This window comes from Lonchura striata, chromosome 5 (assembly GCF_050655825.1).
Source record: "Lonchura striata isolate lonStrDom1 chromosome 5, ASM5065582v1, whole genome shotgun sequence".
NCBI lineage: Eukaryota > Metazoa > Chordata > Aves > Passeriformes > Estrildidae > Lonchura > Lonchura striata.
In genome coordinates, this window is record NC_140707.1 from 61,644,313 (window position 1) to 61,657,881 (window position 13,569).

The 13,569-nt window shown below is 44.7% G+C and overlaps 1 protein-coding gene across 1 annotated transcript in view; it reads right to left on the reverse strand.

The window, feature by feature from the left end:
• The window catches only part of CCDC85C (coiled-coil domain containing 85C), a 110,063-nt gene that overhangs the window by 39,862 nt on the left and 56,632 nt on the right, over positions 1-13,569 (reverse strand). Inside the window, exon 2 of the mRNA XM_021549653.4 lies at positions 2,599-2,675. Within this exon, the coding sequence (XP_021405328.1) occupies positions 2,599-2,675 (77 nt within the window). The remainder of the gene's footprint in view (positions 1-2,598; positions 2,676-13,569) is intronic.

Genomic DNA, 13,569 nt, shown 5'->3' on the forward strand with positions numbered 1-13,569 from the left:
GCTGAAGAAGATAAAGCAACAAATCTCACTCAGGATGCACCAGCCAGCAAAAGGGTATTGTGTCACTGGCCACTGGAATATAAATCCAGCCATAAAGCTTGCAAATATCCTTTGCAGCACCAGCCTTCTCAGGTTTCTCTGGATGAAGCACTATTTCAGCTCTATGTTTAGCAGTTGGAAGGAAGCCAGGAAGACTTCCATAACCACCCCTGATTTGTTAATCCCTTAATGCACAGGCACTGTTTGTTACTTAGGACGTCAGGTTTCATCACTCCTCAGCACGCTGGTGATAGAACTTCTTGACACCAGGCTGCAAATATTATTGCAAAGTCAATACTCCCAGGGAGGAAAAGCCAAGCTGAGTTGAAATGTGACTTTGGTGTTGACAAGCCAGTTTGGCACTGCAGAGTTCAAACAGCCAGGATCACCTGGCAACTTTCAAAACAGGAGAAAGTTTGCCAGGATCCTTTCTGACTAGAGACTTATCCCAAGATCCACATGGTAACAGCTAAACACTTTCCAATCAGACAAAGCAAGTAAAAACACAGTAAGTGGATTATGCTTTCTGGGAAAGTGCTGGGAACTATATGCACAAATGCATGTGACTTTGTGTCTATACAGATTTTCCTAATCTTTCTCATTAAAGAGAAAAAAATCCAGATCTGGGTGTGTAGCATGACAGACTGAAGGTGATGCAGCTCAGTATTCCCAAAGAATACCCCAGCATAGCCCAGAGTAGCTTCAACAGTCCTGTTGCCCTAAGAAAAGCTGACTCCCTGCTTGTAATAGATAAGTTATTTACAGAATGTAATATAAAAGAAGCTGGATCCTGGTCATTTTGGAGGGCCAGAGACATCATACAGGGGATGCACAGCACCTCACAGCCAGGCTGCCATCAGTGACTGCTGCCACTGGGGACATGATTGGCCTTCTCCAGAACACAGAGCTATTTTAATGTAATTTGTCTTCCTCCTGGATTCAAGTATTTGTAATAACATAGCCCAAAAGGTGATGGCACCTGAGGACAGTGGAGGAAAAGGCATAGCACCCAGGACAATACATAGGTGAAGGGTTGATGTATGAACCTGAAGCAGCCCCACACAACCCAAAATTAACTGTGTTTCATCCTCCCAATGCAATAAGCCCATGCAGCTATGCAGACCCTATTAGTTTTCACCATTAATTACCAACTTCTTCTTGACCTCCTAAGGCAGATCTGACAGAGTAATGTGCTTGGCTGTGGCAGGACAAAGCTAGGCCAAGGGCACATGAGCCTATCCCCAAATCCATGCACATCCTATCTGCCTATCAATAGCTCCAATTAAACAGCACCAGACACCAGCTCAGTCACAGTTTGGGAGAAAGACAGGGAGGCTTAAAATCAAATTAGCAATCGATTAATACATGAAGCAACTACAAAGCTATTAAGTACCCTTTTGGGGTTTAACCCTTTGGCACCTATGAGTTTTTTTCATGGATAGTAATGCCAATGAGTATGCTGGGAGAAAGGAGTAATTTTTAAAAAAGCTCAGAGTCAGGTCAAAATGTGTATTTCAACATTTGACAAAATGATGTTATTATAATTTCAGTACACATAGAGCTCTTTATCATTTTTTGTTTATTTTAAATGAGAATGTTTTAAAAATGTGACCCTGGAACAGTCTATTCTCCAATTTGATGAAATGCAAAGAACAGCACAACATAAACTAGCAAAAAGGCATTTTAAAAAATATTACAAGGGCTTTTCTATTTCCAGCCCTTATAATTGGAAAGAATCTGGAACAAAATGACTGTGAAATATGGTGTTTGAAATTAGAAGCAAAGTACAGAAAAAAAACTTTTAAAATGCCAGGAAGGTAGACCATAAAAGCAGTGAAAGGAAGCAAAGAACAGGAAAAAAAGGGGAACTTTTCCGATGGTTTAAATAGACAGTGACTTATTAAATGCAGCAGAGCTGCCCCTGTTTACACCAACTGCTGTGTTTTACAGGGGATCCACAGGACATACCAAACAGAATGGATGTTTTCTTCTCACTGCTTGACATTGCTATATAAAGACAGGTAAGCAGCATGAGTGATCAAAAGCACAGTGGCACGTGGAGTAGACTTTGAAAGGGAGATGCAGGCAAAAAAGTGCCCCTTTAGAGAGTCTGTTCAGATTTAAGTAAGATCTCAAATAAAAGCTGGGAGCCTGCACCACACACAGCTATTCCCAAGGCTGTCCTTTGACAACAGTCTCCTCTTTCAACAAGATAAAAGTCAATGTAAATGGGCAAGGAAGACAAAATCCTACAGCAAGGACACAGGCAGAGCTGGACTCTCATGGTATCCCCAGGAGTAGAGGTGGCTCAAGGAGCTCTGCAAGGAGGCATTAATGCATTTCTGAAACACACAGAGACTAACAGAGGATTCCCTTTTTTTTCCTGTATTTTTTTAAATTTTAACAAAAGGGGACCAAATTCTATCTGTGTGGGGTTAATATGAATTGTGTTCTTCCTGTGCAGGATGTTTACAAAAAGCCAGCATGCATTAAAATGGGCAGTCACATGGAAACTGGAGAACTGGGCCACACTAGTATCTATTAGGCAATAAAACCTACCTGGGAAAGAAGCTTGTTGTCATCCTCCAGCAGTTTCACTTTTGTTTCAAGTTGCCTGATATAGTTGGAAGACGAATCTTTAGGAAAAGAGAAAAAAACACAAATACATTTAAGCTTCTTGTGGTACAGGCAAGTATTGTGTCAGAAGCAACATGTTTTCCCACTGTGTAGAAGGCAAGTTTGGGAAGGACTTGCTGAATAAATCCCTATGTATGTAGGGTGATGAGGGACTCCAGCAAAGGTTTTTTCATTAAAAAGCTGAGATTCAGCAACAGTAAAACCTTCTGTGAATCTGCATCAATGCCAGTTTGAGGGGTGGGCGATACAGAAGGAAAGTGAAGTTGAAACACTGTGTTTTATATTTTCATAAAAGTAATTTCCTAGTTTTATAAGCTATTCTCATTCATCTAGACTGCACCAAAATACTCCACAACAGAACAAGACGTTTCCTTTTAGTTTTGAATAAACAACTGCTCCAGACACGTGCCTTTTTCTTTCAAAAACAACTGAGAAACTCACAAAACCAAGCTGTTGGCACAGCTCTAAGAGGAGGTCAGTGCCACAACTCCCAGTGCTGTAAGAGGGGGAGAAGTGTATTCAGCAAGGCCACAGAGCTGCATGCACACAGCCTGACACACACAACAAGTGCCCACCCAGGACATCTGTTTTTTCTAGTGGAAGCACGTGACACTAACCAGAAAAAACACAGGACAATAAAATACAGAATACCCTCACATAAAATGGTAATATTCAACCTAAAGGAATGCAATGGCTGGTTTACCATTGCAGCAAGACAGCAACACAGACAGGGTGGCCTGGCATAGAAGGTAAGTCACTGGAGAGCTCTGTGGGTGGCTTACTGCTCACCAAAGCATCTGGCTTTTGTTTTGAACCATGCTTAGAAGAAACACATTTGAAAATTTCACAGGGAAGAAAATAAAAAGGACACTGGGAAAACCTTTTCTCCATTCTCATTACAGCTTGATGAGCTCCTGACTTAAAACTGGATCTTTGCAAAATTTCTTCTCCACTTGTAATTCGAGTAGCAAAGACCATTATCTGTTACAGCAGGAGGAAAAGTTTTGCAATGTGAGTATATTAAAAACTCCAAACATTTTCCACACTTCTAAAGGGGCTCTGAAATGTGCAAAATTATAATTTCCCTCATCTCATTTATGATGGTATGACTGCAGAAGCCACTGTTCCACCCCAGGACTTGCTGCTGAGTGTGAATCGGCAAGGAGCCAGGCATTAGCACAAGGGCCCCAGTGCCAGTGGTGAGTGCTGCAGGGGCCAGCAGCTTTTGGGATCAGCCCCCCATGGAGAGCAGGCACCTCTGGCTGCAGCTCTGGCACAGAAACGCTCACCCACGCTCCGGGTGAGGTTTGGGCTGGCTCTGTGCTGAGCAGCTTCTCTCTGCCTCTGCCAGTGGCTGCCACTCAGCACTAAGCCTGAATGCTCTTCCTGGCCATCAGCAGCAGGGCTAGCAGGGAAGCTGCAGCTAATCACTGAGACTGCTTTGGCCACTCAAGGAAAAACTGGAATATACTCAAAAAAGTGCTACCATAGACCAGTGCCAAAGCACACAAAGGAACAGCAGGATGGATCTGAGTCGAGTGCCCATCTAAAGAACACTCTCGGAGGAAAAATGCTCAGTTTTTTGACTGGATTATGCTTTGTTCAAACCCAGGAAATCCAAACAAGTCCTCATGAGAAAGGTTAAGAAGACACTGTAGAGAGCTATGTAAGTTCAGTGAACAGCTTAAGTGGTGGCAAGGTTCACAGCAACATCAGTTTGAGCTGCAGGGACCACAAACTCTGCCCAACAACCACCCTAACATGGGGGAGTCTCCAGGTCACAGAAGAAGAGAGCAAATCTAGTAGGTATAGAATCAATCTAAAGCACTTTCCCTGTGAAGGCCACACATATCTAAGGGTGGTGAGCAGAATGCTGCAGTAGATTGGTGCTGAATGCATCAAGATTTCAGGATCAGCTTGAAGAACCTGCTGAATTAATAATGAACCTGTCCTCCAGCAGGGTGCAAGGGGAGTTTGAGCTTGTTAAAAGCCAGGAGGACCATGGATTCTTTGGTCTGACCTCCTCTGTGCCCCAGGCCATCATGCTTTGTTAACTTACCCCTAAATTCAGTATAATAATACCCATTTGGCTAAACAGTTCCACAACCAGTCTCCATCTCTGGCTGAAGACAACCAGAGATTACTGGCTGTGTCCTTCCCACCTGTGCTCCAGCTCCACCAGTACCCTCATTGTGCCAGCAGCTACAAGGAATTTAGGTTAAGTGGATGAATGGGGATGCAGAAGCTGTCATGTTCAGGCCCTGAATGCTACCAGGACTGACTGACTGGTTGACAAAAAGAATAGAGCATGACTGTCAAAGAAAAAGAAATAGAGAATTATTTCCTCTCTGTGATTTCATACCGCTCACCAAAAAAAAAAAAAAAAAAAAAAAAAAGGATATTCCTTGGGAAGGCAAGCCCTGCATCCTCAGGAGCCAATGTACACCACTGGTTCTGAAAGCCTGACCTGAGAACTGCTAGAATTCTTCAGACACCATTGTTCAACCCCAAACCATATTTGATATCTGACCTCAGCCAGGAAACATCCTATGACAACATAAAATACACACAGGGGGAAAAAAAAAACCCCAAATGAGCCATTCTGTCAGCAGAAGATGTTCCATCTCAGACAAAGGCTGCACAACATAGCAATCCTTGCTATGCCCTCAGAGATTAATCTCCTCCATCTTCTGGATCTGCCTCTGTAGAAGCAGGTGCCAGGTGAAGCATATGCCTCTTGCCTCAGTTTTAAAAAAGCTCATAACTCTCACAACAGCAGGCAGTAACACTGCCAGGCTAAGCAGTGAAACCCCAGGCTAGGTCTCACCCATGTTACATCAAGAAACACATTCCCAACATTTTTCTGTCTCTGACCTTTCTCTTATCAGAGAGTTTCTGTTTTCTCCCAGAGCCAGGAGACAAGGACAGCCTCACTGACCCATCCAAGAGAGGCAGCAGAGCTGGATCACTGACTGATCAGACCCTCACATCCCTTTTCATTAGAAATCAAACTCACTAAGGTCCTCACTGCTGTGCCAAAGCCTGCTGTGAGCAGTGCTCCACCTTCACCAGCCCAAAAGCACTCTCCCCTGTGGCTGGAGCAGCTCCCAGATTTGGGTCCTGGGAGCAGGGTACCCCAGCACACCCACCCAGCCACACCTCATGGCACTGACTTTGATCCACTCACACCTGCCAGTCCCTGCTGGTGACCACACCAGCATGGTGGCCAAGGATAAGCCTTCTGGCACTCTTTTCTCTGCGCTGCCTGGGATGCCACTGGGGCCAGCATCCTCCCCTGGTTACCCCTTGGGGCCACAAGAACCAGCTGCACGAGCAGTGGGTGCCTTAGTGGGCCAGATGGCACCAGAGGGAACAGAATTTCCCATCAAAACATTTCACATCCCACTCAGCAGCCTCCCTGTGGCAGCCATCACAGGAAGAGGAAGGTGGGGAGAGAAGCAGAACGTGCCCTGCCAGGCTGCTCCCACGACAGCAAACCGGGTGAAGATGTAATCACCATCAGCCATTGCTCTCTTGCACAATGTAAATTCTACAGGCTAAACTGTTCACAGAGCTGTGAACCTGAAGTCCTGTTCCTTTACAAAGCCTTGGAGAAACTAATTGGATGTAGAGCTCTCCACATTATCTCCATGAGAGGCAGAGGAGCTGCGCTCCAGCTCAGGAAGGCGCATTACTGTTATTATCCATCCTCCTCAAGATTTACTGTTCTAAAAAACATACTCCATCTGGAATGGGATGTAATTCAGCTTGGATGTAATCTAGCTGAGTAACTTTTCTCCACATAGATAAACCACTTAATACTCATTACAGCTAAATGGAGGCAAGACAAATCAGTCTACCTTGTTTTAACTCAATGGTCTCTCAGAGAGCAGGGAACTGCCTGTCTTCTCAAGCTTTGTAAAAACACAAATTAAAATTGTTTTAACAAACAATCTTGCAGCCTGCAGAGCACAGAACAGTGTAATTTTAAAAGACACTTGTAGTCTTTCTGATTCTCATCTGAGATTTCAGAGGAATCTGGCAGAGAGGTAAATATGATAAATTACACATTTATTTTGACAGCAGCAAAATAAATGGTTATATTTCCTTGTATGCCATTTCTCTAACCACAAGAATGCAGAGCAGAGGTTTGTGTGGTAGTGTGAGGTTGGAATTGAGACACTTTTATTTAATGTGCCTTCTCATAATGAGGTACTAGCACCCAAATGAATCTAAGAAAATAATTGCCCTTTACTTAGGGCTGTTCACATCAGAGATGTCAGAAAAGGTTAATGTAGGTTCCTGTGAAATGAGAAAATTGTTGAGAGCCCTTTGATGGGACTCATTCACAGCAGGACAGTCCTTACACCCAGCCTGAGCAATACCAAACAAAATGGCAAGAGCAGACTTGAACCAACAGAGGTGCTTTAGTCCGCTTCCACAGCAGCCCATTGAGGTTTGATTTGTCTTCTTGATTTGCCTTTTTGCTACAAAACACAGGTTACACAGCTGGAGTACTGGCTGGCAGGTCAGGGCACAGTGGCCCACTCCAGCTCTGTCCCCACAGGCACCTGGAGGTGCCCCACACACCCAGGGGCGAGGCTGGACACCCACTGCTTCCACTGTGTTTTCTCCCCTGGAGCTACTTTAACCAAGCACGATTCATGACAGTAAAGCACAGCTGTATTTTGGCAATGTCCTGAAAACAAGGCTCTTCCTATCCTCATACAAAGCAGCATCCCTAAAGGGATTCTCCCAAACCAAGGTGGAAAGGCACACAAAGGAATGATACTCTGCCAGATTTGCACCTTGCAGCCAGCTACCTTCTTTGTATGATGGAATGCTGACATTTTCTCTTCCTCTCTTTCCATCAAAGATCATCTCATAAGAAGGCCTTCACCTATGCTCAATAAAACACTTTGCTGTTTGTTGGCAGTTTCATTATCACATCTCTGCTCTTCCCCACTATATTTCATATTCGTATTGCTCCACTGGTCTTACTTCTTGACACACAAAAGCAGGCTGAAAAATGGCCAGTGGTTATCTTGTAAAGAAGTTGATTTATTAAAGCAACAGCACTCTTTCAGAGCAGTTGGAAAGCAGATGAAATTCACATATCTTGAATATTGTTATTAAAGGAAACTCTTAGGAGTGATGGACAAATGCTCCACCCTTGCTTTTCCTAGTCAGCCTCCATCTTTCTGCTCCTACCAGAAAACCCCAATCCCAAAGTCCTGTTTCAATGTCCAATTTCCTGACTGGTATGCAAGGCAAGTTTTCACAACAGGTTTAAGTCAGTGGATGGCTCAAATGTGAGCAGGGCTACCACAAAAGCAATGCTGAGTTACTTTAGTTTCACAGGTGCTGCCCTCTGCTATGGCACCATCAGGGTTTTCAGGGAATGCTCATTGGTTTGCCTTGGCACAGAATCTCAGAATTAACCTGTGTGGGAAGGGACCTTTAACAGTCACCTAGCAGCAAGCAGGGACATCTTGAACTAGATCAGGCTGCTCAGAGCCTCATCCACCTGTCCTTGAATGTTTCCAGGATGGGGTATCTACCACCTGTTGGACAACCTCTTGGACAGTATTTCACCACACTCATTGTACAAACTTCTTTCCTTATATCTAACCTAAGCCTGACCTCTGTCAGTTCAAAGCCATTAATCCATCTCCTATCACTATATACCCCTGTAAAAAATCCCTCTCCAGCTCTCTCATAGCCCCCTTTAGGCACTGAAAAGCTGCTCTGAGGTCTCCTTGGAGCCTTCTCTTTGCCAGGCTGAACAACCTCAACTCTCTCAGCTTCTCCTCAGAGGCGAGGTGTTCCAGCTCCCTGATCATCTTCACATCTTCAGGATCATCATGTCCAAAATATCATACTCTTCTAATCCCAAATCCCATGCCTTTCCAGTAGCATCTCAGTCACAATTTGGGGTCTCACTTGAGATGTAGTAAGAGAATATGAAGCAACAAGGTCTACAGTAAATAGAAGCTCCCAGTGTTTTGTACCTCTGCAAGATATTCAGCAAGCAAACCATACCAACCTGCTCTACCTCTTGTCCCACCACCTCATTCACTGTGGGTTGTGTAGGGAGAAGTTTCCTCTGCACTCTGACAGCCAGTGTTAAAGGGGTGGCAGGAATGCACTCACAGAAAGACAACAAAGGCCAAATTTTAATATTTCCATAGCTGAGGTGCAGCACATCTACTGAACAGACACTGCCTTAGACTATACTAAACAAATAAAAGGCCCATCTGTAGCATCCAAAGCCACCCACAACAACATCTGTCCGAGTAAGACTGGTAGGATCAGGCCTCATTTTCAAGGTGCAGGTGACAGCTCAGGCATAGCTTAGACATTGAAACACTAGTCAAAATAACAGACAAGCGTACAGCCAGTGCAATCACACATAACAAAAAAAAACTTAGGTAAAGAATAACACACTGTTTTTAACTCTAAAAGACTGGCTATGCATGGGCAACATGGCTGTGCTACAGTTCTGACAGGATGGAACATATGCCACTGCAGCTATTTAATTAACATTTCATAACAAGCCTCTAACTATGAGCTCTGAAGGTTCTCAAGACTGTATGTTCCTGACTCAGTTTTGGTTCATTAGACCTCTCAGGGTGCTTAGCAGCCTCAAGCTGGTCTGTAAGAGTCTGGTAAGGTCTCTCCTGACTCTGGCTGTTACAGCTCACTACTATGACTTCCAGCCATGACATCATCTCTGCACACAGCAAAATATCTGCCCACAGTCAGTGTCAGCAGTTCAGGAGCTCCTGAAATCAGGATTTCACTAGCAGGTGGCTGATAGGGAAGGAGGAGTGTGTGTGTGCCCATGTGCTGCAGCATGGTGGCCGCCAGTTTCCCCTTCCTTGCTTGGGTGATGTGTACATGACAATCTTTGTGGGGGCTCTCCCTCTGTCACGGCACAGAACAGCGGGCACACCTGGAGAGCATCTGCATCTGAGGATGGCTAACCCTCACAACCATGAAACCTGTCCAACACCTAAAACACCTCCCAGTCCTGTCATCTGAAATCAGACCTTTCCCCTCCCGAGGGGACAACCAGAAGCTGCTCTTGTGCTGCTGGGAGTGGGCAAGGAGCACAGAGCTGCTGTGGCTCCCCAGGGCTCCCACAGCTCACAGGAGGAAAGCTGCATGCAGAGGAGGCACCCTCAGCAGGCTTCTCAGATGTGCTGCCTGTGTGACAGACTGCCCCAGCCCTGGTACCAGGCACTGCTGGTCAGCCAGGTTTCCTGGGAAGAGCTTTCCTGCTATTCCCCCAGAAATTCTGAAGGTAAACAGCCAAGGTAAAAAATGTGTTTGCTTTACAAGTTGTGTTTAATGCCTGAATGTGGGCATCACCCCAAGAAAAATCACTGTAAGTTTCTGATGGTTCAGCCTCAGACTAAGCTTTCAGTCAAGAGTGAATAGACTGTAATTAGATGAAATAAGCAAACACAGCAATAGAAATATTAATTTCCAAGACACGCACAGCCAGACAGTCTTGACTGGTGTACATGCAACAGAGAAAAGCTGATTTGCATCCCCTGCGGTGCTCTCACTCCCTGCACATGGAAGCCTGCCCTGTCTGAGAAAGCAGGTGCTCTCCAGATCAATCCCAGGTGCTGCAATACCTGCAATACCCATCATAGCCCACTGACACCAGGCAAAATTCAGAGTTTCCTTGGCCTCTTTAAGAAACCATTTGCTGTGCAACCACTGGATGTACTCAACTATTTTTGCCTGAATGCAGAAAGGACAATCCTAAAGAAAGTCGGACAGTGTTCAGATTTCAGGTGGATCAGAGTGGTCCTGTCTTCCAGACTCTGTGGGGCAAGAATTTCTACACCAGAGCTTACTAGCTGAGACAAAGGGAGACAAAAGAAGATACAGAAGTTGGAGGAAAGACAGGTGAGGGTCAGACTGACTACTGGATGTGATGCTGCACTCATGAAAACTGGTAAGAGAGGAAAAGATGAGTAACACCAATAAACTGGAGGCTCTTTGAGGGCCTCATGCCTTAATTAACAGAGCTTCATTCAAAAAGCTTTGCTTCCCATGGCAGAGCTGCACTGTAGCAGTGTGGGATCTTCTGCTGTCACCAATCCCAGCAGAGTAAAGCCATAGCCCACTGACCAGTGCCAAAGAAGTGACTTAGGAGATCATCATAATCTTCCTTATCCTGTACCTCTCTATTATTGCCACAGATGGACAAGGGCTGATCTACCACAGCATGGCCTGAGCAGGACCTTCCAAGAGAGTCTAATTATAGAAACAGATATAAATCCTCTGCTTTTGATAGACTCGTGGACTGTTTCTCCTTGGTACAACAAACTCCTTGATCCACATGAAGGAGTGGCTAGACTCAGCTCAAAGTTTGGGTCCTAGCAAGCAGCTGGGTTGCACTCTCCTTGGGGGGAAACAGAGGTGAACAGAAAGTTGTGTCACCAGTTGTGCACCTCCTTGTTAGAGGAGGGAAGCTGCAAGTCACTCACTGCTAATGGGATTCTGCAGCTTTAATGATTATGAAAAGGTTAAAATGACCTGCCAGGCACCCTCAGCTGTTTAAGCCTCTTTTCCTTCCTCGTGCTGCTTTAATCTTGATAGCATGCTCACGTGACCAGGTCCAAAAAAGCCCCAAAGCCGATTAGTGTCTTTCCACTGGCTACAAAGGACTCAACATTTGGGGTAGTGTGGATGCTCCAGCAGGAGTGGCCCATTTTGCTCCACAACCTCCTTTTGGGGGCACTGACAAACACTGCAGCCTCTTGAAGTCAGCAAGAGAGTATGGCCTCAGGGGAAATTCCCTGAAACCTATGGGACAGGCTGTACTCATTTCTATTTGCATCAATCCAGTTACTCAATTCCTCTCTCCCATTGCCAAAACCCAACCCTTCCTGTCTGACTTTGGATACTGCTGTGGTAGCTGCTCTCCCTGTCTCTACAGCATCAACCAAAGGCTCAGTCCATCCCACTGCCAGCATGCCAAGCTCACAGCCTCTGCCAAGGTCAACCCAAACTTCTGTGGCAGCATCCTTTGATTCCTCATTCAGCATACAGCAGCCCTGTGAAAAAGAATCTTGAAGACAATTGCAACTTGTAAATTGTGCATGAACCAGTTGTTAGGCTGAAAACAATATCTGAGATCGTATCATGATGTAGAAACAAGAGACTTGTACGTAAACAGGGGAAATAATCCTCCTTTACCAGTGCTATTAAAGATCTTGAATAGGGATCTGTGTCCAGTTTTAGGCATCACGCTTCAAGACTCATGCAGACTATTTGGAAAAAATTCAGGAGAGAAATAAAGGAGGATCAGAGCATGGAAAGTATAATCAGGAGAGCTTACAGGAATCCAGCTTGTTTTGCCTGGAGAAGAAAAGACCAAACATAGATGAAGTAAAGGATTCAAATATGTAAATGATTGTCAGAAAAATAAAAAAAATAATAAATTATATTCCATTTCCATCCAGGAAGAGCAAGGTCTCTAATAACAGAAATATTTAAGGGCTAGAAGAGGCTGCCTTGGAAGGTAGTGGAATTGCCATTGATGATGACTTTCACAAGCAGGTTAAATAAACATCTGTCAGGAGCAGTGTAGGTAAATCCGAGTCTGACTTGGGGCAAAGGGATTGCTTAGGTGAAACTGTGAGCCCCTCAATCCTGTTTTCCATGTCTATTACCCTGTGTAATATAACATGAGGAAAATCTGTGGATGTTTCACTTTAATTCCAGAAAGCAAACATCACAAGTTACTTGAAGGCAAAAAATGAAATCACTAAGCAGCCTCTGTTGTCATGTCAGATTCAGCAATCTGAAACCCTTCATGCCTTTTGGTTTTCCATCACCTGCAGAAAGTCTCACCTAATTGTAGAGTGGCTGGCAAAGAAGAAAAGAGGGCTGGAAAGACTGTGGGGAGAAGAACAAGTGCTGGGGTAGGGCTCTCTGACACTTACTGGGATGCTTGCAATAAAAAGGTTATATTAGAAACAGATGGCTGTGTAAAATACAGACAGAGGTTTCAAAAGTTAGTACTTTTCAACCAATAAAAAAAAAGAGGGTTTTTATCTTTAAGAGTTACCCAGCTCTTCCACATAAATTCACAGTCCTAAATCACAGAAGGCCAACACGCACGAGGCTTGGTATGACTATAGTAACAACATATGGTCTCTAGCTGAAAGAGCTTAAAAAAGAGGCTGCTCAGTGTATGTAGGCAAGCTGGAGAATGCCAGGAAACCACGTGGGTTAGGAAACAGCCTCAGAAGCACTGACAGTCCAACTGTGGTCAAGGCTCATAGGCATCCTGTCAGAGGAAAGGGCTGGAGAAGGCTGAGCAGACAGCAGAGTCCTTGTCTGTGAGTCTTTGGGCGGCACAAGTGAAAGTGCTGATTTGAAAATTGAGGATGGGGAATGGAGACTGGGTGGTTTTAAGCTATTTTAATAATCCAGAAACCCCTACAATAGTTGTTAACCACCCCACCCCCCCACCCCCCCAAGTTGCTAACTTCACCAAAACAACCACATGGTCTTTTGAGAATGGAAGGTAGCTATCAGAAGCCCAAATCCTCCTGGGTTCATACTAGTTAAACCAAAAAGAATTGCAAATGAAAATCAAGCTGGGTTCAAAGTCCTCTGCCACCCTGTCACAGTCAGAAAGCTCTGGAAATAAGGCCTATCTGAAATGTTTGCATGCACAGCTGTCCTGCTAAATTATCTCTTACAAATCCACTGAAATGAGCACAAGTGCTTCCAGAATCTCCTCCCTGGTCCCCAGTTTTGCTCCACTTCTCAGCAAGGAGAAAAAGTGTGAGCATCCACAATGAGCATTTTTCTCTTTCATCTCCTCACACTAATCAAAGTTGTACAGGATGTTTGTCCTCA